At 51.6% G+C, this 25,238-nt stretch overlaps 2 protein-coding genes across 4 annotated transcripts in view; both read right to left on the bottom strand.

The window, feature by feature from the left end:
• Window positions 1–7,216, bottom strand: part of LOC117870448 (C-type lectin domain family 2 member D-like) — a 29,131-nt gene extending 21,915 nt beyond the window's left edge. The window contains exon 1 of the mRNA XM_034757605.1: window positions 7,018–7,216. The gene's annotated coding sequence lies outside the window, so the exon portion shown is untranslated. The remainder of the gene's footprint in view (window positions 1–7,017) is intronic.
• Window positions 7,217–14,634: 7,418 nt separating this feature from the next.
• On the bottom strand, window positions 14,635–24,982 carry LOC117870442 (C-type lectin domain family 2 member D-like). Of its 3 annotated transcripts, XR_004643982.1 has the most exons (6): window positions 23,897–24,975; window positions 22,830–22,922; window positions 20,026–20,210; window positions 18,717–18,820; window positions 16,926–17,088; window positions 16,576–16,681 (listed from the first exon to the last, which is right to left on the bottom strand). XR_004643982.1 is itself a non-coding variant. In XM_034757593.1 (5 exons), exons 1-5 carry the CDS (start codon window positions 23,940–23,942, stop codon window positions 16,519–16,521), a joined length of 591 nt encoding a protein of 196 aa, XP_034613484.1. In that variant the 5' UTR covers window positions 23,943–24,166; the 3' UTR covers window positions 14,635–16,518. The 3 variants fall into 3 exon arrangements, 2 of the variants coding, with proteins under 2 accessions (XP_034613484.1, XP_034613485.1); XM_034757593.1 differs by lacking the exon at window positions 16,926–17,088 and having other exon boundaries at window positions 14,635–16,681; window positions 23,897–24,166; XM_034757594.1 differs by lacking the exons at window positions 16,926–17,088; window positions 18,717–18,820 and having other exon boundaries at window positions 16,587–16,681; window positions 23,897–24,982.
• Window positions 24,983–25,238: the final 256 nt, after the last annotated feature.

The following is a 25,238-nucleotide window of genomic DNA, read 5'->3' as shown; positions in this document are numbered from 1 at the left end:
TTTCCCGGACATGTTCGGCTTTTTGGCAATTCCCCCCGGACGGGGGTTTGATTGCCGAAAAGCGGACATGTCTGGGAAAAACCGGACGTATGGTAACCCTAGTGTACAGTGCCTCACAGAGCTGGGGAAAGGAGGCAAGACCGTGGCTGGCAGTGCAGGAGAGAGTAAGGTGCATCGCTGGCCTCCCCTCTGTGCTGCTATGGGGCCGAGCACCCCCCTCGCCAGGCCCCCAGGTGGGGGGAGAGGTGACACCCTCACGTGCCCCAGGCCGGGCCAAGCCGCGGTGGGGTCCCTGTCCCTTTAAGAGTGGGGCTGGGCTGAGCTGGCGGGGGCGGGGGGTGGCTCCGCTCCCCGCTGCAGGCTGATGCCAGAGCCTGGGCTGAGAGCCAGGGTCGTCTCCTGCACCAGCTCCGGGCGAGGCTTTGCTGCGTCTCTCTCAGTCCCCCCCGGGCCGAGCCGCCGCACGCTAGGGGCGGGTTGCATGGGGCAGGGCAGGACCCGGTGGGGCCGAGGGCTGAACAGGCCCGGCAGGGGGCTGCTGGAGGGGGCAAGCTGGGGAAGGGGTGGCACGGCCTCAACCCTCTGGGGCTGCCTGCCCCGCGGAGGAGGCAGAGGGGCGCAAGCCGCAGCAGGACCCCAGCCCCCCGGGGGAGGGGATCTGGGGCCAGCCCAGGGAGGCAGGAGCAGCCCCAGGGGTGCTGGGCGTGTGCAAGGCAGAGCCCTGGGAGATCCCCAGCCCCGCGGCGGGCAGTTCTGCAGAGGAGGAGCCCGTGCCCCGTGGCGGGCGAGGGGAGCCCCAGGCAGGGGGACCCGGGCCGCCCGCACCCACCACTTGCGGCTGCTCCATGCTGCTCCCAGTACCGCTTTCTGCCGGCGCGGCTGCCCTGTCAGCCGCTTTTGGGTCTTTAAATAGCGGTCCGGGGGGAAATCCCGGACATTTTTAGCTTTTTACAAATTCCCCCCAGACGGCTATTTAAAGACCCAAAAGCCGGACATGTCCGGGGAAACCCGGACATATGCAGTGCTTTTACCCCCGTGTTACAGAAAGGGAACTGCGCCCCAGATTGATTTCAATGGGAAATAGGCATGTAAATACCAGTGAAGATCAGGCCCAGGTGACTTACCCCAGGTATCAGTGGTGGGGCAGGGAATCAAAGCCAGGTTTTGCAGGTCCCAGGTTAACATCCTAACGACTGGACCATCCTTCCTCTCTTCAAGGCAGGGGGGCCTGGCCCCACAAAGGGCATCGTGCTGCTGAGAGTCACAACCCCTAACTTTCAGATGCCTAGAAAAATCTCAAGTACAGCACCAGGATCCACCTCACCTGGGTTAGGTTCCCCAGCTCCCGACACAATGAATGGGGAGAGGTAGGCGCGTAGAATGGGATTCACAACAGCCAGCATGCTGGGCAGGGAGATGCCTACTCAAGCCAATGCTAACGAGAGGGGTGTGTCCTAAGCCCTGCCACTCTCAGGGAGTTTGGCACCTAAGTCCAGGCTGGAAGGAGGCATCTATCTCCGCTAGCGACCCACGAACGGGACACGTCTCTGCAGTCAGGCGATTAAGCTGTCTGAGTAGTTTCTTGTGAGATGGAGATAGGCAGCTGGGCAGGGAGATGACTATGAGCCACCAATGTGATCAGGCCATGAAGAAAGCTAAAGCAATCCTAGGGTGCATTAGGCAAGATATTTCCAGTAGAGACAGGGACGTGTTGGTACCATTAGTCAGTACTGACTGTCAGGGTGTTAAGCACAGGAATAAATGGTGGAATTTTGTGGGAAGTTGTGGAATCTCTGTCATTGGAGATCATTAACAGCAGGTTAGACAGACTCCTGTCAGGGATGGGCAGATAATACTTAGTCCTGCCTTGAGTGCAGGGGACTGGACTAGATGACCTCTTGAGGTCCCTTCCAGTCTGACGATTCTCTGATTATACAAAGCACTGGTGAGACCTCAGCTGGAATACTGTGGGCAGGAGCATAGCTAGGCGGGAGCAGGGGGAGCGGCCGCTCCCCCGACCACATTATCCAAAAATGGCACCTTAGGCGCCGACTCTGTGGGTGCTCCAGGGCTGGAGCACCCAGAGGGAAAATTCGGTGGGTGCAGAGCACCCACCAGCAGCACCCCGCCCCCCGGCCCCAGCTCACCTCTGCTCTGTCTCCTCCCCTGAACGTTTTGCTCCGCTTCTCCCCCTCCCCCCGCTTCCCGCCAATCAGCTGTTCACGCAGGAAGCCTGGGAGGGCGGAGAAGCAAGCGGCAGCTCCGCGCTCAGGCCAAGGGAGGCAGAGACGGAGTGCAGGTGAGCTGGGGTGGGGGGGGGCCGACCGTGCCACAGCAGGTAACCGGGGAGGGGGGCGCAGGGGAACCACTGCCCGCCCCAGCTCACCTCTGCTCCGCCTCCCTGGGCTCTTGCTCTCTGATGTCACAATTCTGCTAGACCCCAAGCCCTTCCGAATCCTCCAGCTCAGGCTGGCTAACCCCTTGCACCACTGGGGCTCCGTTTCTATTTTTAGCACACTAGCTTGATCAGCGCTAGCACGGGTATGTCTACACAAGCCGGAAATTACACCTCCCTTTTCCAGTGTAAACATCCCCCAAATCATGGGGATACTTCCTTTCATCCACCCGCTGTATATATGGGGAGGGGAATTACTGACCTTGTGCATATGTAATGGTGTTTGTAAGACAAGGTCTAATAATCACACTTCCAAATTACAATGAACTGTGGAAACGTTCCTGTTTGGTGTGAGAGATGTTACTTATACCTAGATGCACTCCCCTCCCCCACCCCCAGCCCTACGCATGCTGGCTTGGGAATATCACTGCTGGAGTGTCAGCTTTTAAGACACTTTTCACATGCACCACTTCGAGTATTACGGTAAGTGAAAACAAGCTACGGTACATTGGGACATTAATACTCTATTACAGTGTTTGCATTCGCATATTAAAAGCAATAACACTTAACAGACCAGCATATCCAGGACATTACTAGCACACTTTCCCCCACCGATACCTAGTAGTTGCTCTGTCATCTTCCATAGCTACTTAAGTTGCAGCTTTTTTTGTTAAAACTAAATTGGGAAGAAAGACGACTGATTCAGAACTTGTTTGATGGTTACGTTATCGCTAAAGGGGGTAGTGGGGTGTAGGCTTGGGGGAGGAAGGTTTCTCTGATGTAGGCAAGATCAGGTGTTTTATCCAAAACCAGAATATGAACGGTGCTGCTTTTCTTGTTGGCTGACTGTGAATTATTTGTCAGAAGTTCGAGGGTGTACTCTTCTCCTTCCTCACGCTTTGGTTGAGGATTCCATTGCTAAAGGGATTGGCCTCAAATACCTGGTTGTAGGACTCTTCCATGGTGTAGTTTTCATCTTAGGTGGCCCAGTCCTAATTATATTAAAGCCTGTACTTTAGTCTCTGTAATTATCAGTTATAACTCTGTAGCTTTTTATGAAGGCAGGAGTAAAATAAAAGTCGCTGCAATAGTTCCACAGTTAACTACAACTGAAAATTTACATAATTTAAACCAGACTCCTACTCTTAGTTTTTGCTTAATAAATAAGTCCATAAGAAAACTCTGCTGGGAAACGGCTACAGTTTACATAGAACGTGCACTTCTCCTCGATGGGTCATAAGGATCCGACCTGTCTGAATACTGGCTGCTCTTTCTTTCTTTGATCTGCAGAGTGACGGATGCTTTTCAGATATCAGCTGTGGGTGGGTGTGTCTCGCCTTTTTTTTTTTTTAAATCATATATGCTAGGGACAATCTCCTCCTCTCCTGATGTCGGTGTAGATGCAGGCAGTGCAAAATGTACTACAGTCATATAGTATCTCAATGCACAGCTGCATTTCACTGATCTGAGGTTTGAAGAACAATGTGGAACTAGCTATATTACGGGATGTCTAGATTTCATTCCTGTAGTAACAGAACTGGTGATAGGAAAGCAGGAAGAGGTTTGGTTTTTTTGTGTGTGTACGTACGTACAGCTTAAATTGGTTAAAAACCCTAATTTTCAGGACTCAGTGTTTCAAAAATGTTAGACTGCCCTCCTGTGTCGTAGAGATGTCTTTTGTTTATTCATGGGTTTTTTTTTTAAAAGCTACATTAAGGGAAATTACTGCTTTGTCCAACCCTGAAGAGCTGTGAGATCTTTGCTCACCAATTCTCATAAAACTTGTATTTGTCATGCCTTTTTGGTGGCTTTAGTATTACGATCTATTATAAATAAAGTGCATTTCATTGATTTTTAAAATGAAATTAGTAACTGGAAAAAATAGCCTTTTTTTTTAAACCTGTGACAATTATAAACTACTGTATTCTGTCATTTACTTTCTAGAATCTAAAGTTCTCCTGCGAAATGCCGGCTGTGCAAACCCTTCCGTGGCTGGATCATTCTTGTGTTTTTATTTTAAGTACAAATAAATATGTATAACAAATTTAAAAGTATGTAATTAGTCATTTGATATGTCAGCTGGCGCCTTTTTTTAATGTGTTCGCTCCCCCTGATGTTAGAACCTGGCTATGCCACTGACTGTAGGCAGTTCTGGTCTTCCATGTTTAAGAAAGATGAATTCAGACTGGAACAGATGCAGAGAAGGGCTACTAGGCCGAACTGAGGCATGGAGGACCTACCTGATGAGAGGAGATTTAAGGAGCTTGGCTTGTTTAGTCTAACCAAACGAAGGGAGATAGGATTGCTCTCTATAAATAGATCAGAGAGATCAATACCAGGGAGGGAGAGGAGTTATTTAAGTCAAGGGCCAATGTCAGCACAAGAAAAAATGGATAGAAACTGGCCATCAATAAATTTAGTTTTGAAATTAGATGAAGGTTTCTAATCACCAGAGGAGTTTAGTTCTGAAACACTCTTCCGAGGGGAGCAGTGTGGACAACAAAATAAACTTATCAAGTTCAGTCTTAAAACAAGTTATGGAGGGGGCGGGGGCTACAATGAGGTTGCCTACAGTGGCATGTGGCCCATCCATGACAGCTAGTAGCAAATATCTCCAATGGCCCATGATGGGACACCAGCTGGGGAGGGCTCTGAATTACTACAGAGAATTCTTTCCCAGGCGTCTGTCTGGTGGGTCTCGCCCACATGCTCAGTGTCTCACTGGTTGCCAGATTTGGGATCAGGAAGGAATTTCCCCCCAGCTCAGCTTGGCAGAGACCCTGGGGAGGTTTCATCTTCCTCTGCAGCACAGGACACGGGTCACTTGCAGGTTTGAACTAGTGTAAATGGTGGATTCTCTGTCACTTTAAGTTTTTAAACCATGATGTGAGGACGTTAGTGACTCAGCCAGAGGTTTGGGGTCTGTTACAGGAGTGGGTGGGTGAGGTTCTCTGGCCTGTGACGTGCAGAAGGTCAGAGTGGATGATCATGATGGGCCCTTCTGGCCTTCAGGTCTCTGAGTCTATAGGGCTGTGTGCGCATCTGGTGGGTGGGCAGGAGGGACACGAGCGTACAGGCCAGAGATCAGCAGATGAATCCCGCACTGCCGGGGCGGCGCCGACATGGGTGAGTTCTGAGAGTCTGAGGCAGGCGTTATTCTCCCCCTCCATAAAGAACGGGGTCTAAGAACAACCCCCATGACACCTGCATTTGCCGAACTGAACAGGCAGTGGGAGGCTCCCTGCTTCAGGGCATTGTGGGAGAACTGTCAGAAAACAGTTGTGTATGACTTGAGCAGCTGCTGGGGGGTAGATACAACGTGTCTCACAGCCGATTACTCTAGCCAGGCAAGGACAAATTGGAGAGCTGGATAAGGAAAAGGGAGGGGCGATAACACAATAGGTTGGAAGTGGTGAAATACCGCAGTCCTCCTCAACAGAAAAGCAGTTGAAATCAATGAAATCAGTTTCTTCTTTTGGCAGGTGTTAAAATCTCACACCCCTCCTGAAACCACCAATTACAGTGACCAATGAAGAATCGGGAAGCAGTTTCTGTAGGTGTCTGGCTGGCTGAGTTTCTGGCTGAATGCTTATTATACAGAATGCCATTTGTTTTCAGGGTTTTACAAAAGCTATTTGGTTGGGGCGCACGCGCACAAACTGACGACAAAAAAAATTTCCAGCCATAATTATCGAGCTTCACAGACAGGCAAAGTCAGGAAAATGCTGCTTGAGAACGGATTGGGGTTTGTTTGACGTGTATTTCCCTTATATGTTTTGACATGAGGTGTTGAAATTTGTGTTTTAAAGGTTATAAAGCTTTAACTGTTTAAATCTCAACATCTATTGTCATTAATTATCTGATCCCCCTCCCCCAATTAATTTCCCACAACTGCGAGCATTTACATAAACATTTAAAAAAGGCCTAAAACCCATAATTTTGCAGAGCTGTGAACATTTAAAATTGATAAAAATCTTTTAAATAAAGCTTAAAAATCATCACTATTATCTGTCAAAATTATGAAAATCATCAACGTCCACCAGGCCTAGTTATAAACACAAGTCATTTAAAGTCCCCTAGGAAACAAATCCCCACTAGCCCACGCTTAGGCTGTTACCCACTATTGTGGTTCTGCCAGCCCGGATCCAGCACTCAGTGACCTGAACAGAAGCGGGGGGTTGGGATCCGGTTCTAGTACGTCCACACTGCAATGTAAGCCCAGGGTTCAAACTCAGGCTCAAGGGTTACAAATGAGTGCAGACACTCAAGTCCTAGGGTAACAAACGAAGGATCTGCTCACTCAAGTTCTACTAACCCTGGGCTTACATCGCAATGTAGACATACCCTTTAGGGCTACACCCTAGATCTTACCTCTCAGTCCCAACAAAGGATGGTGACAGCACTGATCTGCTGACCAGGACGTCTTGGTTCAGTTTCCAGCAATGTCACAAGCTCCTGGCATGACCCTGGGCTAGTCAGTTCATCTCTGTCCCTCACCTACCAAACAGGCCCGGGATAGGTGAGGGAATATTTCATTCCTATTCGGGAGGCTCAGACTCTGCAGTGACCAACAGCAGACACCTCCTAAACTCCCCACACCTGGAGTAGGAAATTCCACCCACCTTCAACCTGGCTGCTACCCCAGAGAGGCAGGGCTGGAACAGCAGGTTTGAAGCGAATGCCGGACTGACATCTGTGTTCCTTCACAGATGCGCCGCTCAGATCAGATCTATAGTTGGTATTCCTGGGCTGGCAGGGCCGGCTTTAGGAAGTGCTGGGCCCAATTCGAACATTTTCAGCGGGGCCCCGACAGGGATGACTTAAAAAAAAAACAAAACATAAAAGAACACCTTTCATTTCTTCCATGTATTATTTATTTTCCATAACTATATAAATAATAACCAAATTATATATTACATACATTGCGTAATGTATGTGAATGCATGCTAACCCTACCTAAAGTTCTTGATGCCCCCCCAGGACCCCTGCCCCATCCACCCCACTTCCCTGTCCCCTGACTGCCCCCTGCCGCCCCATCCAACCCCTCCTCTCATTCCTGATGGCCCTCCGGGACACCTGCCCCATCCAACTACTCATTGTTTCTGTCCTTGACTGCCCCTGGAATCCCTGCCTGAGTGCCCCCCACCGCCCAATTCATCCCCTGCTCCTTCCTGACTGCCCCCCTGGGACCCTTGCCCCCATTAAATCCCCCTGTTCCTTGCCCTCTGACCGCCTCGACCCCTATCCACAACCCCCCGAACTTCCCTGCACTCTTCCAACACCTGCTCCCTGCCCCCTTACCGCACTGCCTGGAACGGGTCTGGGTCCAGATCCGGATCCGGGTCTGGATCCGCTCGGCCAGGGTCGGGTCTGGGCCAGAGCCGCTCAGCCGGGTCTACGTCTGGGTCTGGGCCGGAGCCGCTCAGTCGGAGCCGGGGCCGGGCCAGGTCCACTCGGGCCAGGCCGGGTCAGGGTCCGGGCCGGAGCCGCTGGGCCCGGGGCCGGGCCCGCTCCGTCTGGGCTGGCGCCGTGGGGCTCGAGCCGAGCTGGGACGGAGCCACACGGCCGGGTCTGGGTCTGGGGCCGAGCCGGAGCCACTCGGCCGGGACTGAGACCGGCGCCTCAGGGCCCGGGCTGGGATGGAGCTGCTCCGGGGACCGGGCTGGGGCTGGATGCGTTCGGCCGTGGACAGGCCGGGGGGCCAGGCCGGAGGGAGCCGCGCGCTTAGCCAGGGCCGGACTGGGCCGCGCCGTACCTCCCTGGAACCTCCTCGCCCCCCACCCGCTCCAGCTTACCTCCTGCCTGCTGCTTGTTTCAGGCTTCCCGTGAACATCTGGTTCGCGGGAAGCAGGGGAGGGGGAGGAGAAGGGGGGCAGAGCATTCAAGGGAGGACGGGGAAGAGGGCCGGGGCCAGGGTGGCCAGTTGCACGGGGCCCCCTAGGTGTGGGGCCCCATTCAGGGAAATCGGCCGAATCGGCCTAAAGCCGTCCCTGTGGGCTTGGATACCAAGCACCGATAACCAGATGAGCACAGGGCACCTGTTTTTAAGGTAAAGGCCGGAAAGGTACTGGGGTTGCAGGGGACAGCCCAGGGGTAGGCCAAGGCAGCAGGCCCAAACCCCCCTTGCCTGTGATGAATGGCTTGTACACTGCCGTCAGCCCCAGTGAAAGGGGGCTAGATGGTGACTGGCAGCAGCCACTGAGGTGAGGTGGGGATAGTGGGTGGGGGTTCCCCTGGGTGGGGAGACCCAGGGAGCGGGGGTACTGCCAGGGGGCAGCGCCCGAGGACAAGGGGCACCGGGTCCGGGAGGGCCACAGGGGCCAGTGGCAGCGAGGCACCAGCCTGCAGAGGGCGCTCTGGGTCAAAAGAGCTAATTCCCAGGCCGACCGACAGGAGGCGCCGCAGGGGTGAGTCTCGCTCCGTCCCAGGCTCTGAACGCTGGGCAATGAGAGAGACAGGAGCAGATCTGGAAACCAGTGAAAAAGAAAAGCGTGCGCTGGCTGCTGGGAGTTCCAAGGAGGGCTCTGTTTATTCACCTCCTGGTTTCTCGGCCTTTCGGATTCATGTTTTCCAGCTTTTCTCACTGGCCACAAGGCCTAGAAACAGACCAGAAGGTGAATAAACATTCGGGGTTCACTGCACGTCTCTCCCCCTCCCCGGCCTCCTCAAGCCCGGCCTCTTCATTTCCAGGCCTCTGGCCTGGTGCCACGCTACAGGGGTGACAGTCGCTGGCCTGGCTGACACCGCAGGGACTGAGTCCAGATCTCCAGCGCTAACGGCATGAACTGCTCCAGTGTGAGCTGAGCTGGGCTCAAACAACCCAGATCCTCTGTGCGTCGGGTGCAGAGGAACAGCCTGTAACACACAGGCCAGGAGGGGCAGCTTGTTCCCGTCTGGCCCTGGAAAGGCCCCTGCACTGGTGAGGGGGATTTCTGGGGTATTCCCAAAGCAGGGGGGCCTTGACCCCTCCCCTCCAGCCCCTTTGCACCCTGACTCAGGCCCTCACTTCGCAAACAGACATCGGACTCCTCTTCCCAGCCCTGCTCCCCTCTGCTCCCCCACCCAGCCCCTATCCCACCCCGCTCCCTTAGCCCGGATCCACCCTGCCTGCTGCAAACCAGACCCCTTCTGCTGTCTGCCTTCCCCATGGAATGAGCCGCCTCCGTCCTTCCCCCAGCAAGCATGGATCTCCCCTCCTGCCCCACCCCTCAAATCCAGGGGCCTCCCTCCCCCCATTCCCAGATCCACCCACCCCAGCGCTGCTGTTCCCAAAACAAGGGTACCTCCTTCCCACCATGCTGAGAGCCCTCCATCCTCCCCCAGCCCATCTGAGCAGAGCAGGGCGCGGATGCTAGCTCGGGGGGGCTGGTTATGGCTGCGGCTCTCCCTGCATGAGGCCCCATAGGAAGGGAGGTGATCCAGCAAACCCACAATCGCCCATCTGTTCTGTACGGCCCCTGGCTCCCATCCGCCCACAGATGCCCCGGCCCTGCCTTCATTTGGAAACCCCCACTCCCTTTCCCCTGGCATTGAGGGTGTGGCCCAGGGGAGGTACATCCAGGCAGCTGGATGGAGACAAGCAGGCCCCAGGCTAATAGAAATCACCCTGCGTCCTTGTGACAGCCCTGCCTCCTCGCTGCCCCCAGCAAAACAGACACACACATTGCCTTGAACCCCACTGAGTGTAGGGTGACCAGATGTCCCAATTTTATAGGGACAATCCTGATTTTTGGGTCATTTTCTTATACAGGCTCCTATTACCCCCCCCCCATCCCAATTTTTCACACTTGCTGTCTGGTCACCCTAACTGGGGGTCCCCACACTTCACAGCCTGTGCAGGCCAAGCTCCCTGCACACACACTGGGCTACCTGCATCCATCCATCCCACCTCCCCCCACTCCCCAAAGCTCCCATCCTCCTTCATTGTAGGGACTCCAAGCAACTCCCTCCACTATGCCCGGGCTCTGTATGCCCCCAAATTCCTCCATCCCCAGATACAAGGATACCCCATACCAGGGCCTCTGTGCATCCCCCTCCCCACATACCAGCACCCCACAATGTCCCAGAAGCTGGGAATGGGCGACAGGGGATGGATCACTCCATGATTGCCTGTTCTGTTCATTCCCTCTGGGGCACCTGACACTGGCCACTGGCAGAAGACAGGATACTGGGCTAGATGGACCATTGGTCTGACCCAGCAGGGCCGTTCTTATCCCCCCACAGGGCTCTGTGCTCCCCCTCTCCCCCCCCCCCACTCATTTCTTTTTCTCTGGGTGATCAATCATGAACGGTACCAACCTGCCAGACGCCCCAGGCACAGGGCCAGAGCTGAGCTGGGGGAGGTGATGCTGGAAGGTGCTGCCAGCGCCCGGCTCTTTGATCCCCAGACCAACCCCTGCCATCCTGCAACCGATCAGCTGCAGCTTCCCAGAGTCAGCCTGACACAGAGAAACGCCACCAAGCCGATCAATTCACCGCCCTGAACACACCTTTTCTCCACCCTCAGATCCGCTCTCCGCAGATGTCAAACCCTCAGTCCCTTCTCGGGTGTTTCCCCCACACCCTTGGGGGCTTCAAGGGGGTTTTCCTTCTTCTGCCTCCAACAACCACATCCCTTTAAGAAATCCACTAACCCCTCCCACCCCCCAAAACTTCCCCTGGACACAAGGCACCACTTACCCTGATCCCAAGCAGCTGCAGCGAGCTGAATGCATCGCACTTGCTCCCTGCAGTGACTGATTTCACTGCAGCATTTCAGCCCCTCCTGCCTTTTATCTCCTGAGCCCGCCCACTCCTTCTCCCATTGGCTGTTCAGGATGATGAGCAGAGCGGTAAAGGCAGGAGGAGAAGGGGGAATGATGAAGGGACAGAGTTGATGATTATGATCTGTATGATCTCCCTTGTCTCCGCTAGCCTTGCTGGGGAGCTGCTACTCACTGGAATAAATTGCCTAGGGAGGTTTCATTTTCCCCGGGGATTTTATCAGTGTTACCACAAGAAAAAACAGGTGAAAATCAGGGCAAAAAACTATTATTAATTTTTCTGGGTGAATATCGGGGTTTGTTTTGGTGGCCGGAAAGACAGGAGGAAAAATATTCCGTAGATTAATGCTTTGAATTCCGTTCATCAATGCGGTTTGCTGCAGGACTGAAAGGGAACTCAAAACACAAGGCCAAATCCGAGTCTAAGAAAACAATATGTCTCTAATCCCCAAATAAAACTTTTCATTTGAACAAACAGTCACTGTTGTAGACTTAGAACTATTAGCCTAGAACTGTTTACATTTAATAATTGGGCTGCACCATTTGTAGCGCCTACACTCAACTGCATCCTTTTCTCCTGGTTTTGTTGTTTCTCCCCAGCTCAGTAGTTCTTATGCCAGCCCTGCACTGAGATCACCCTTCCCCCAGCCACTCCCTGCTGGCAGCATCTGAGAGCAGCTGGTTTGTAGCTTCCTTTCCCAGAGCAGCTGTATGTACCTGAGCTATTATTTAAATCATTCCCTCCATGTTTGTCAGAGCCCAAATCCTTCTTGGAGTTCTCTGAAAGAGCTGCAATTTTTCAACATCTTTGTAAAGAGACAGCTCTGACCACCTGAGGTAGTAGGTTAAAAAAACCTCGCTCATCTTACAGTGTGATTCTAAGTTACCAGTTGATCTGTGACACCTCCAGAGCCCAGTTGACCACAAAGAGCAGATATCGCTTTCATCCGGCAACAAAAGACACCTAGCACGATTCCACTGCATGTGTGAAATGCGTCTCTTAAATGCTCATTATAATTATAGTTACAATTACCAGGCCATAGCTCAATGCTCCCCAAACTGTGGGGTGGGGCCCCCTAAGGGGGGCACAGAGGAACATTTGGGGGGGCCGGGCCAGCCCCCATGTGGGGCAGGCAGGGAGTGCCATCCAGCCCCACTCTGCCCCCAGCACTGCACCACCCCCAGCTGCAGCTCCAGCTCCGGCCTCACCACTGGCTCCCGGCCCCAGTTCCGCTCCTGGCCGCAGCCCCAGCTGCAACTCCGGCTCCGGCCATGGCCCCGCTCCTGGCCCCAGCTGCAGCCCCAATCCCAGCGGGGCAGGGAGCAGGTAAGGAGGGGGCTGGGAGGGACATGACTGAAAAAGTTTGGGGACCTCTGCCATAGCCCGAGCCAGCATTAACGGGCCCAGCTCCTTTGACTTCTACCAGCCGGAGATTTGGCTCTAAGGACTCAGTGGAGCTCTGGTCGATTTACCACAGCTGGGGAGCTGGTGACAGTGAAGTGTATTTTTATCACAGAAGCCTGGTGCTAAGAGGACCTGCGAGTGAACTGTGGCAACCTCTGCTGTCTGCACCACAGCACATAGTCAGTATTGTACCATGATACGTAAAGAGATTTGGATGTGTCGACACCTCCCCTTTGGAGATACAGGGCCTGATCCCCAGTTACCACATTCCTCAGCTCAGGCTGGGATTTAAATAGTTTTAACCCCCCTTTTTGCTTCTCCTTTATGCCAGCTCGTGCAGGGCCTTTATGCCAGCTCCACACCAGCCATGGTAGCATAAAGGTGAGTGTAGCTGAGAATCAGGCCCAGAGCAGTGCAGAATGTAGGTTAGAGTCATGTGACCTTGGTGTAAGTGATCCCTGGAGTAAATCTAAGAGCCCGAAACAGGCGGTGCATAGGCAGATCTCTACACTGATGTAGTTGCAAAATATGTTATTTACAATGGGGGGGGGGGGGGGGGAGGGGGAGGGGATGTGAATGTGTTACTGGAAGGGGAGGCAGGTTTGGATTTGTAATTTGCCTGACTTATTGCGGGCAGGGCCTATATTAAATTGTACTGCCGCACTTAAGGCATATTAGTTGTGATGCATTTTCAAGTTATTGCAGGGGGGCTGGAGTGTTAGGAATAGGCGCCCCTCTTCTAGCAATGTTCAGGAGGACGTTTCTAAGAAAATTGGGAGAAAAAATCAAAGGGAACTGGGCCCACAAAACCCTTCAAATTTCGCCACTCCCACCCTTCCTCCCACCACCCATACATCTCACTAAATAAGCATCTAGGCTGGAATTTTCCAAGGAATTTAAGGTAGTTTGGTGCCAAAATCCCATCAAAAGTCATCCCATCCCTAGACACTGGAGTTGGAAGGGAAACTGGAAATTCCCTCCCATGGAAAATTTCCACATTTCCAGCACAGAGAGAGAGAGAGAGAGTTCCAAATAGGAATTAATGGCCAGCTATGCGCTACTTTCCACAGGAGGGATTGTTTAAAAAAAAAAAATCAATATTGGAAGAATTTCGCAAAACCGTCCAGTCCCACCTCTCCAGCTCCCTGACATCCCACTGGGGGCAAACGTCCAAACAGGTAGGAAGCCCTGGGAGACCCGCTCCCCACCTGACACAATGCTGAGGACCTGGGAGTCTGACAACTCAGGCTCCTGAGAAGGCCACCAGGTGGGCGGCTGAGGAGCCAGGCGGGCAGGCCACCAGGTAAGTTTCCGTCCAAACTTTTGTCAAAATAGACACATCCCTGCAGAATGTCTTGATTTTTGATGAATCACCATTTTCCCGACAGGAAAAACGGCCTGTCGAAAAATTTCTGCCCGGATCCATTAGTGACTCTGTAACACACGGGTCAGTGCGGGTCACAGGTCACTGCCTGCGTCTGCTCCACAGAGGATCGACGTCCGTTACACCCGTCGCTACAAAGCCTGGCCCTGCAGCTCCAGCCCAGGGCAGCTCATGCGTCTTGTTCTGTACATTCCCTGGCTCAACTCCTGGGGTGTCAGCCAAGACAGTGGCTGTCACATCTCCACTGGGACACCCAGCGGCAATAAACACACACCTCTGAATGCAAGGACTGCTGCAGGACAGGCACATCTCTACAAGTCAGGTGAGGGGCCACAAACTACCAAGTAACATCTGACAAAACAGCACCTTTATTGGGTGAGTGTGAGGAAGATTAAGTATCGGGGTAGCCGTGTTAGTCTGTATCTACAAAAACAACAAGGAGTCTGGTGGCACCTTAAAGACTAACAGATTTATTTGGGCATAAGCTTTCGTGAGTAAAAACCAAAAAAAATGCATCCGAAGAAGTGAGGTTTTTACTCACGAAAGCTTATGCCAAAATAAATCTGTTAGTCTTTAAGGTGCCACCAGACTCCTTGTTGTTTTAGGAAGATTAAGGAAAACCTTAGTTCCTGCAAATCCCACAAGAGAGAGTTTTCCCCCCCATGCTACTTAAAAAACAACAAGAGTCGGTTAATATATTATATATAAATATAAACAGAATTCAGACACAAGTGCGACAGACACGTACATACACGTTATTACAGACCAAATGCATCACTCAGCGCATTTGCCCAGAAGCTGGGGTCAATTTCTGCGCACTCAGTGACTCCAGTAGCAACAGGCCATTGACGTTCCTGCTACAGCGACAGGGTTTAATTTCCAGTTATTAATGGAGGTAGAAGCAGCGTAACTGACACTGTCCATCCTGTAACTTTTCTCTCTGTGTGGTTCACCCCCATCCTTCCTTAGTGTGTGGTTCAGACCCAGGAGAGGAGCCCCACTGTGAACCATCCCACACTTAATTTACCTGTAAACAGCCAGAGAGAGAAATACAGCCATTGCTAAGTGTCAGGGTCTGTATCCCACACTCAGGGTCTCTGTCCCCCTGCAGTAGCTGCTGTTCACAAGTCTGGTTCTTTAGCTCAAAGAACAGCTGCCTCTGCCTGCATGTTAGTGTCAGGCCAGTCTCCATCGCGGAGGCCAGCCCAGCGTGGTCCATCCCTCCTGCTGCCATTCGGGCATCGCACCCAACCCCCGCCCTTTGCCTCGCGGGTGCTGAGCCCCCGGCCCCTTTTCGGGCGAGGCCCGGCCAGGTTACATGAGTTGCCTGGCCATCAGACACTCACTAACACCACCCCCAGGCCTGGCTTCAGGGGTGGGTCCGATATTCCTAATCCAGGCAAGATTCGCGTGCTCATTTGTTGGGCTTTCATGAGCATCTTGCGTGGGATCGTTTTTAGTCTAGAACCTCCCCCCAGACCTGTTCGTCTAGGGTGACCCTCCCAGGAGCACTGGGCTCCAGACGACATAGCCCTGGGGTTCAACGGAACACGCAAGCCCCTCCACCACGACAAGGTAACGATCCTCGGAGGGAGTCTATATGTTCTGGACATCCGGCTGCAGAGACGGGCAGAGCCATCAACCAATCACCTATTGGTGATGGTAAATGGGAGCGGGAGATCTACCGGCGGATTGGGGAGGCGGCGGCAGTGATGCGGCCGCTGTGCCGATCCGTGGTGGGGAAGTGGGAGCTGAATTCTCAGACGAAGCTCTCGGTTTACAGTTTAATCTATGTCCCCATCCTCACCTATGGCCATGAACTTTGGGTAATGACTGAAAGGACGAGATCACGGGTACAAGCGGTGGAAATGAGGTTTCTCCGCAGGGTTGCTGGGCTTACTGTCTGAGACAGGGTAAAGTTACCCCCTGGTAGGCTTCCTTTGGAACTCTACTGAACATGTACCACTGGGAGGAGGCCCCGAGGCCAACCCAGAACACGCTGGAGGGATTATATCTCCCAGCTGGCCTGGGAATGCTTGGGAATCCTCCAGGAGGAGCTGGAATCTGTTGTGGAGGAAAGGAAGGTCTGGTCCTCCCTACTCTCCATGCTGCTGCCACGACCCTCACCAGGAAAAGCAGCGTAGAGGAAAAAGAAAGTTAGTGTCGACACTAGGTTCCAGAGTTAACGTGTGAATAAATTAAATGGGGCACTTTTCTGAGTTATTGTTTCAAGCTCTCTGCTGACTCAGGCTCTCTTTGATTTGCCAGGGTATATTCATAACCAAGCAAGCTAGAAACATACTCTTTTTAAAATAAAAGCAGGGATTCTTCATAATCTAAATAACTTATTCACTTTAGGTATTAAGGGGATATTAGATTTAAACCTCTAAAACCCCTGTCCAGTAGTACCATGGCAATGCAGTTATTGTGCAGTAGAGTTAGTGTTGTGAGCATTGTAAAGATGGTTTTTCAGCAGGGATCTGGAGGGAGCAATGGTTGGAGAGGTAGGATGCTGCACAAGAGATGATGAATGTGTAAGTTCTGCATCCACTGAAGAGGCTGCATTGGCCCTTTACGTGATATTAGACCTTGTGTCCCCTCCTGCACCGCTTGGCTTCCTTCTAGAGCACTCGTCCGGCCGCCTGCAGCTGAAATGTCTGTCTGAGTAGCACCTGGAGCTGCTGACCCCATGTTCATCCAGGTAGGCGCACTGCCCTTCCCCTCTGACCTGAAACCTGCAACGAGAAGCAGTGTGGGGTTATCAGATGCAGCCAATTCCCATTCCTGCTCACGTACGGAGAAGCAATGTGGTTCAGTGGTTCAGATGCAGGGCAATTGGGTTCTCAACCAGGCTTTGCTACTAATCAACCCTGAGTGAGTCACTTCTAGCTGTAAATGTCACAGTGAATGCTGAGCACCTAAAAATCAGGCTCACAGAGAACAGGAAACAGAGGTTGTGAAGTTTCTTGCAGGTCTTACCAGTGTGTGAGGGGACATAGGCCTGGAAGGGAGTTCCTGGGTCACTGAGTCCAGCCCTCTGCTATGGCAGGCAACCCCAGCATACCTTCCTGTTCGTAGACTTCTCAGGCTAGTTAGGTGGTTCACCCCACTGCTCCTACGGCTGCTTCAGGACCTCCTTCCTCTGATGGGTTGAAACCTTCTGCTAATTTCTAGCCCCAAATTAATTCCTGGCCAGTTTCTCTCTTTGTGCTCTTGTGCCAACATTGAGCTGCAGCTTCAGTAGCTCCTCTCCTGCCCAAGTGTCTACCTCCAAGGTATTTACAGAGAGCAATGAGAGACCCTCTCATCTTGCTAGGCTCAACCAGCCATGCACTTTCAGTCTCCTCTGATCAGAGAGAGACTCCATTCCTGCGAGTATCCTAGCTGCGCTTCTCTGCACCTGTTCCAGTCTGAGTGCGTCTTTCTTGAATACGGGTGACCAGAACTGGACACATTAGTGCAGCTAGACTGGAAATCAGGCAATACCTCAGGGTAAGCAAACCTCATAAGAACGGCCGTGCTGGGTCAGACCAATAGTCCATCTAGCCCAGTATCCTGTCTGCTGACAGTGGCCGGTGCCAGGTGCTTAAGAGGGAATGAACAGAACAGGGCTACCATCGCTCCCCTGATCCATCACCTGTCCGACACTCCCTGCTTCTGGCAAACAGAGCTAGGGACATCCAGAGCCCATTATCCTCTTCCCCTGGGTCTCCTAAGCCCTCCCTCACACCTCCCATCCATTTCCTCTACCTCCCCTTGTGCCCCAGGCAGTCAGAGCCCAGCTGTGCTTAGGAAGAACTTAACACGGCTACTGAGCTGCTCCCCCACTGATCTGCCGGATCCCCTAGCTGTAGCGATTCCCCTCGATGGAGTGTCATTGTGCACTAACGATGGGATGTGCTCGTGAATGATTCAGGGGGAACCATGTGTACAGAGGTGGGTGACAAATGGAATTTCCATCCTACGGGATATTCTCATGTTTTGGGACAAAAAGTCAAAATATTTAGATTTCCCACAGAACAGAAATTCTCTTCCCCTCTAAAAAAAAAAAAAAAAGATTTAGGTCAACCCAAATAAAACATTTTCATTAGATAGACTGTGGGGCTGATGCCAGGCATCTTGGGAATTGTAGTTCTTGGTTCTTCTGCCCCTGTTCTCTCCTATAGGTCCTGAGTCCCAACTGGACTACATCTCCCATGATGCATTGCAGTGTCTTCCTATCACCAAAATACCACAAAACACCCATGAGTGAGACACTGCAGTGCATCATGGGAGATGTTGTCTGATCAAAGACCACGGCCAAATGGGACCGGAAGGACCCAGAACTACAATTCCCAAGATGTGCTGCAACGACCCCCCAGGCAAACCAAAATGAAAATGTTTCATTCTGGGTTGACTGAAAATAAACATTTGAGTCAATTTTCCCAGTGGAAAAATCTCATCCAAAGTGACCTTTCCCTGCAGGAAATTTTCTTTAAACATAAGGGAAAACATTTAGTTGGAATTTTTCCAACCAGTCCCACTTGTGTCATCCACATTACCCGAGTGGGGCTCTCTGTCCTCCTCTGGTGCCTACGCTATGGAAGAGGTCTACAAGTCTCCTCCAGGTGCAACCTCCCCAGAACGAGCCCTGTCGCTCAGTCAGTAGAGGATCAGGCTTTTAAGATCCTGAGGTCTCGCTTCCAATCCCCGTTCTCCACCCAGCCCAGGGTTTTGTTGCATTTCTCTGCGCCCTAATACTGAGAAAGCGAATGAGGAAAAGGGACGCACAGGTTGTTGAATATGGTACTGTTGGTCCACTTCCAGCCCTGGCCTTGTTCCCTCTGGAGGCCAATCCAGCAGTAAGGGATCCCTCTATAGCGCAGCATGAAATTCTGTGGATAAGAACACACACATTATATCCTTGTCTGTGTTACAGCCGCCGTCACGGGGATCAGGGCCCCCACGCGCTAGGTGCTGCACACACAGAAAGCTGGTCCCTCGCCCAAAGAGCTGCCAGTCAAACTACACAGGGCAAAGGGGTTCATCCAAAATGATTTTTTTCCACAGGAAAATTGATTCAAAAACCCAAATAACTCCCCTTCGCATTTCATACCTGGGCGGTTTCCTCCCATGTTCTTACAGTTTCCCAACTTTGGGGAATCATAGAACATAGGGCTGGAAGGGACCTCAAGAGATCATCAAGTCCAGCCCCCCCGTGCTCAGACAGGACAAAATAAACCTAAACCATCCCTGACAGGGGTTTGTCCAACCTGGTCTTTAAAACCTCCAGTGATAGGGATTCCCCCCTTGGAAGCCTGCTGCAGAGCTTAACTAACGTGAGAGTTAGAAAGTTTTTCCTAATATCAAACCTACATCTCCCTTGAGGCAAGTTAAGCCCATTACTTCTTGTCCTGCCTTCAGTGAACACTGAGATCACCACCCCAGGATGAGATTCGCCTTTTTCTCAGCAGCATCACATTGTCATATTTGTGATCCACTGGAACCACCAGCTCCTTTTCAGCAGTACGACCGCCTAGCCTGTTACTCCCCATTGTGTAGTTGTGCATTTGATTTTTCCTTGCTAGGTGAAGTACTTTGCACTTGTCTTTATTGATGGTTTATAAATAAATTAAATAAATAAGCAAATAAATAAATAAAACGTGCGGCATGTACTGTTGGTTGGAAAATGTTCTGTTTTCTTTCAAAGTAACATTTGCACTGTTTTCCTGCTGGAAAAAAAATTGGGATATAGGTTTTTGTTTTTGTTTTTTTTTAAAGGCAGGTTTCACACACCTCTTTCCCATGCTTTTTACTGTTCCTCCCTTTTTTTAAAGGAAAAAACAAATCCTAATATTTTGAAAAACCAGATTTTGGAGCTAAAAAAAAAAACCCCAAAATGAAACCACATTTGAAGTTAAAAATAAAATGAAAAATTTGGGGGAAAAAAATCAATTTTTTTCTATTAAAAATGTCAAATCCTGACCCTGAATTTCCACAACCAGTTCCTTGAATCTAGGAGCTGCCTTAGGCCTTCGGGGGGCACCAAGCTCTGGCATGTCCCTAGCTGTGGTAATGAAGGTTCGTGTCTCTTCCTTACCAGCTCCGGCAGGGAATCAATGGAAGCCAGGGAGGCGTTGAGGGAAGAGCAGTGGCTCTGGCTGGTGCTCCAGTTCCCTTCAGTCTCTGAGAAGTAGTAGCAGTTCCCTTGGTATCCCACCCAGCCGCCCGGGCACGTAGCAGTGACATGGGGTGGGCAGCTTGAGCAGGGGGGTGTCTTCATGGCTGAAAATAAGCAAGTAGCACAGTGGTGAGAGATGGGCCTATCCCTGGTGTCTGTCTCTGTGTGGGAATCCCGGCCAGAGAGGGCACTAAGACCCACACGTCTCGGGCCTGGGTTGTCGTTTTGCAGAGATCCCAAGACCAGAAGGGACCATTGTGAACATCTAGTCTGACCTCCTGCATCACACGGGTCTTAGAACTACCCCAAAATAATCCCTTGAGCGGAGCTTTTACATCATCATCTCATCGTGATTTAAAAATTGTCAGTGATGGAGAATCCACCGCGCCCCTTGGTAACTCGTTCCGAGGGTGACTAACGCTCACTGTTAACAGCTGATGCCTTATTCCCAGTCTGAGTTTGTCCAGCTTCAACTTCCGGCCACTGGATCGTGTTAGACTGAAGAGCCCAATGTTAAATATTTGTGCCCCATGTAGGTATTTGTAGACTAGGATCAAGTCACCCTTTAACCTTCTCTTGTAAACAGATGGAGCTCTTTGAGTCTATCACTATAAAGCAGGTTTTAATCCTTCTTGTGGCTCAGCTCTGACCCCTCTCCAATTTATCAACATCCTTCCTGAATTGTGGGCACCAGAACGGGACACGGGATTCCAGCAGTGGTCGCACCAGGGCCAAATCCAGAGGTAAAACAACCTCTCTACTCCTACTCAAGATTCCCATTTATACATCCAAGGGTCACATTTTAGCGCCTTTGGCCACAGCGTCCCACTGGGAGCTCATGTTCATCGTGTCCACCTCCATGACCCCCAAACCTTTGTCAGAGTCCCTGCTCCCCGGACAGAGCCCTCCTCCTGTATGTACGGCTGCCATTTGCATGGGGTCGCTGGGGAGGACAGGGGTGGAGCTAAGATGGCGTCATGATCCACTGTACCCGTGCATCCGAATGGGCCCGTCCACCATCTTAACTTCCGTTACTGTCATATGTGGTGGCCCATTCTGCCAGGGACGGGCAGCCCATTCAAATATGCCTCCTTGGGGCAAGGGGTGAAAAATGGGAGGGGTGGGTGCATTTCATGGATTCCCCCGTGACATACCATCCTCAGTACACACAAGTGACGGTTGCCACACCAGGGCTACAACTGGGGCCCTCCAGAGCGCAGAGCGAGACCCCTAATATCAGAGCTGAGAGCCCCTAGGTGGGGCTAGAACAACTCACGTTCTCTGTGGCTGGGCCCAAAGCCGGCCTGTCACACACACTCGCCAAGGCATTCCACTCAGGAGAGCGAAGCAGCCACTAAGATTGAGGGTGAAGGAGCCTAATGAGGGATGCAGGAAACGTTTTTAACCAACATCCTGCAAAAACGTTCAAGGTTTTACAGAATTTCCCCTTCCTGAGTCAGAGAGAAAAGTCAAATATTTTCATGAACTGAAAAGCCGGAAACAATTTCAGTTCACGTCAATGGAAACTTTTACCAGCCATGTGATTTCCCAATGCAAAGACGCATTAACTATGGGCAGAAATGCTGGCATGTGCTCTGTAGCAAAACAGCACGTGTGGATGTCTGGCACATGTTGAAGAGATGCTGGCTTTGCGCTTCCTGTATTTCGGGGACATTCGGGGCCCTGACCTTCCCCGGTGTGACTTAGAGCAGCCTCAGGGTTGCTCTAACTTACTCTCTGCTTCTCAGGCTGCCTGGGAAGCACAGAACAGCTGTAATGCAGCGTGCTCTGGCCACAACCCCAACCCATCCCCTACACTCTGGGTGCAGAGCCCATACACCAGCTTCACACCAGCTGGGGAGGCCCCTGATTTGGGGGGATTCTCAGAGGGCTCTTTGCATCCACTTGAGTCCCCAGAGTGATGTGAAGTGGTCTAAGGATCCAGCCCAGAGTCTCCCACTCTCCACGCAGCCCAACCCAACTCCTACAGCGTGTTCCTCCCTGTAACCATTTCCTTGTGAACGTCTGTTTGCCCTGTGAGGCCAAGCAGCCAGCCCCTCTCTCCAGCACTGGCAGCTGTCACCGCACACTCCCTACAGCATGTGTCTTCTCTAAGGAATCCCGGGAACTCTTCGGTTCCTGGGGGCAGGGCGCACACACTCCAACACACCCCTTTCCACTGTGCCAGGATGCCCAGCCAGGAATGGGAAGAATTCGTACAGCGTGACAGATTCTCTGCGTCACGTGAGTTTTACGGAGGAGCTTTGGCACAGAAAAGAAATTCAGAAATGCTCCCAAAGCCACGAGAGACTGGCCGGGATCAGGGAACTGAATCCTCTGCCTGAGACTCCCAACTGCATTTACAATGCAATCCTCTGCCTGAGACTGGGCGTTGGATGACACAGGGAGTGGGAGGCAGGGAGACCCACCCACTGCATCCCTACACCACTACCCCGGCCTGGGATCTAGTGGGGCTGCTTTCCAGGGGGCAGGGAATGGGGTTAGGCCCTTCCTCTTTGGGGGAAAGGGTCTGGAGAGAGATTTCCCCTCTGAAAAGGGGAATGTGCTTCAACGGAGGAGTCAGACCAGGGCAAAGACGGGGTGAGAAGAGGCCGTGGGAAATGCAAGTGGGAACTGTGACCTTGGGGCTAGGACAAGCAGTCAAAGAAGAACCAGTGACAAGGAATGAGAATCAGTTGGGTTAGTAATGACCCTTCACTCACCTGCCAGTGCAATTATGGTGATGATCAACGCTGTGATGACGACAGTAACGGTAATTGGGATCCGTTTATCTTTAATGAATTTTAGGCTGAAATCTGCAAAATAAAAAAAGATGAAAGGAGACGAAGGCATTTCAATAGCAAATGCTGCCAGAGCGTGAAAATGGTCACGTTTTGCTAAGTGCTTCCATGAGGGGAAAAATCTAGTTGATGATGATCAAGGACATGAAACAGCTTCCATACAAGGAGAGACTACAAAGATCAGTGCCGTTCTGCTTAGAGAAGAGACGACTAAGGGGGGGGATAGGCTAGAGGTCTATAAAACCATGAATGGTGTGGAACAAGTGTATAGAGAAGTGTTATTTACCCTTCCCACAACACAAACACCAGGTGTCACCTGATGAAATTAACAGGAAGCAGGGTTAATACAAACAAGAGAAGACACTTTTTCATACAGCGCATAGTCCACCTGCCATTGGATGTGGTGATGGCCAAAAATAACTAGGTTCCAAAATAGAATGAGCTAAGTTCCTGGAGGACAGGTCCATCAATGGCCATTAGCCAAGATGGTCAGGGACACAACCCCATGCTCCTCTGACTGCCAGAAGCCAGGAGACAAGGCAGGGGTGGATCGCTCAGTAATTCCCCTCCCCCGAAACTCTGATAGTGGCCACTGGGTGATTGGGAGAGACATTTTCATGGTTGCCCAGAGTTACTGGGGCTAATTGGGGGGCTACCAGGATATCCCAGGACTTGCCTTTAGAAAGGGAATAAATCATCAGCTGTAGAAATTGAACTCCTGATTTCTGTATTTAAAGGCACAAGCCATTACCACTTGAGCTAAAGGAAAAACACCTTAAAGGATTGTCTCTTGTTGTGTGTCTGTGCATCGCGTGGCACAACGGGGCCCTGATCTCAGCTGGGGCAGGGACTGTCTCTCCCTGNGGGGCCCTGATCTCAGCTGGGGCAGTCACTGTCTCTCCCTGTGTGTCTGTGCAGCATGTAATGGGGCTCAGTTGCTGTCTCTTGATGTTACCATATTGTACCTAATAAATACTCTAATTATTTACCCACATCTCTTCTCCTTTCTTCCACTGGTCCGGGACCCAGCTGCATTGAGACAGTCTCCCCTTCACCTACCAGAAAGCAAAAGAAACTGTTGTTTAAGGTCAGATCATACAGTCCCCTCCACGCAGGGCCCAGTGCTGTGTACGGAGCCAAGGCATTTTGAATGTGTCCATCACTGCTTCCCTTCCCCTGTGCATCCCAAAGTGACTGGCAGTCCCCAAATCTTGCTATCCCTACCCCACACAGCCTTCCCTTGGCCTTGCGGAGGGGCTCCAAACAGATTAGGGAGCATGGCAATGCATTTGACAAATTGTGTGCCATGTCCCCCTCTAGTGGCTGGTAAGAGGATAATCTCTGCCGACATTTTTGTTAGCATTATAACAACTCTGGCTCTTCCTGTTCTCCATACAAATCTCCAATCCCTCTTGGAATTTTGCTAAGTTCTTGGCCTTAACGTCATCGGCTGATGTCACCTAGCAACGAGTTCCACCATCTAATTACCCAGTGTGTGAAAAATTGTTTCCTCTGATCAGTTTTGAAGTTCCCACCTTTCCATTCCATTGACTGTCCCTTTTGTGCTTGTGCTAGACACAGATCTACCTTCTCTATCCCATCCATTATCCTGTCCGTTGTACCCGTCTCCTCTCCAAGGTAACAATCGCCGTCTTTTCAAGCTCTCTTCACAGGAGAGTTTTCCCAGGCCCTTGATCCTTCTCATCACCTCTCTCTGAACCAATAGCAAATGCTGCCGGTGCGTGAAAATGGTCGTGTTTCGCTAGGTGCTTCCATGAGTGGATAAATCTAGTTGATGATGATCAAGAGCATGGAAAAGCTTCCATACGAGGAGAGACTACAAAGATCAGCGCCGTTCTGCTTAGAAAAGAGACGACTAAGGGGGGATAGGACAGAGGTCTATAAAACCACGAACGGTGTGGAACAAGTGAACAGAGAAGTGTTATTTACCCTTCCCACAACACAAACACCAGGGGTCACCTGATGAAATTAACAGGAAGCAGGTTTAATACAAACAAGAGAAGATACTTTTTCATACAGCGCATAGTCCACCTGCCATTGGATGTGGTGATGGCCAAAAATAACTAGGTTCCAAAGAAGAACTAGCTAAGTTCCTGGAGGACAGGTCCATCAATGGCCATTAGCCAAGATGGTCAGGGACACAACCCCATGCTCCTCTGACTGCCAGAAGCCAGGAGGGCAAGGCAGGGGTGGATCGCTCAGTAATTCCCCTGTCCCCTCCCCTGAAGCTCTGATAGTGGCCACTGGTTGATTGGGAGAGACATTTTCATGGTTGCCCAGAGTTACTGGGGCTAATTTGGGGGCTACTCA

Source organism: Trachemys scripta, unplaced genomic scaffold (assembly GCF_013100865.1).
Source record: "Trachemys scripta elegans isolate TJP31775 unplaced genomic scaffold, CAS_Tse_1.0 scaffold_28, whole genome shotgun sequence".
Taxonomy (NCBI): Eukaryota; Metazoa; Chordata; order Testudines; family Emydidae; genus Trachemys; species Trachemys scripta.
The sequence above is the reverse complement of the archived record's forward strand: the minus strand, read 5'-3'. Positions and strand labels throughout refer to the sequence as shown.

Coding starts and splice junctions, on each gene's coding strand:
- LOC117870442 (XM_034757594.1), bottom strand. CDS start 24,215: ATGGCACACAATTTGTCAAATGCATTGCCATGCTCCCTAATCTGTTTG. Junction 22,923..23,896: donor AGAAAGGAGAAGAGATGTGG/GTAAATAATTAG, acceptor TTTATTTTGCAG/ATTTCAGCCTAAAATTCATT. Junction 16,682..20,025: donor TTGATTCCCTGCCGGAGCTG/GTAAGGAAGAGA, acceptor TTCTCGTTGCAG/GTTTCAGGTCAGAGGGGAAG.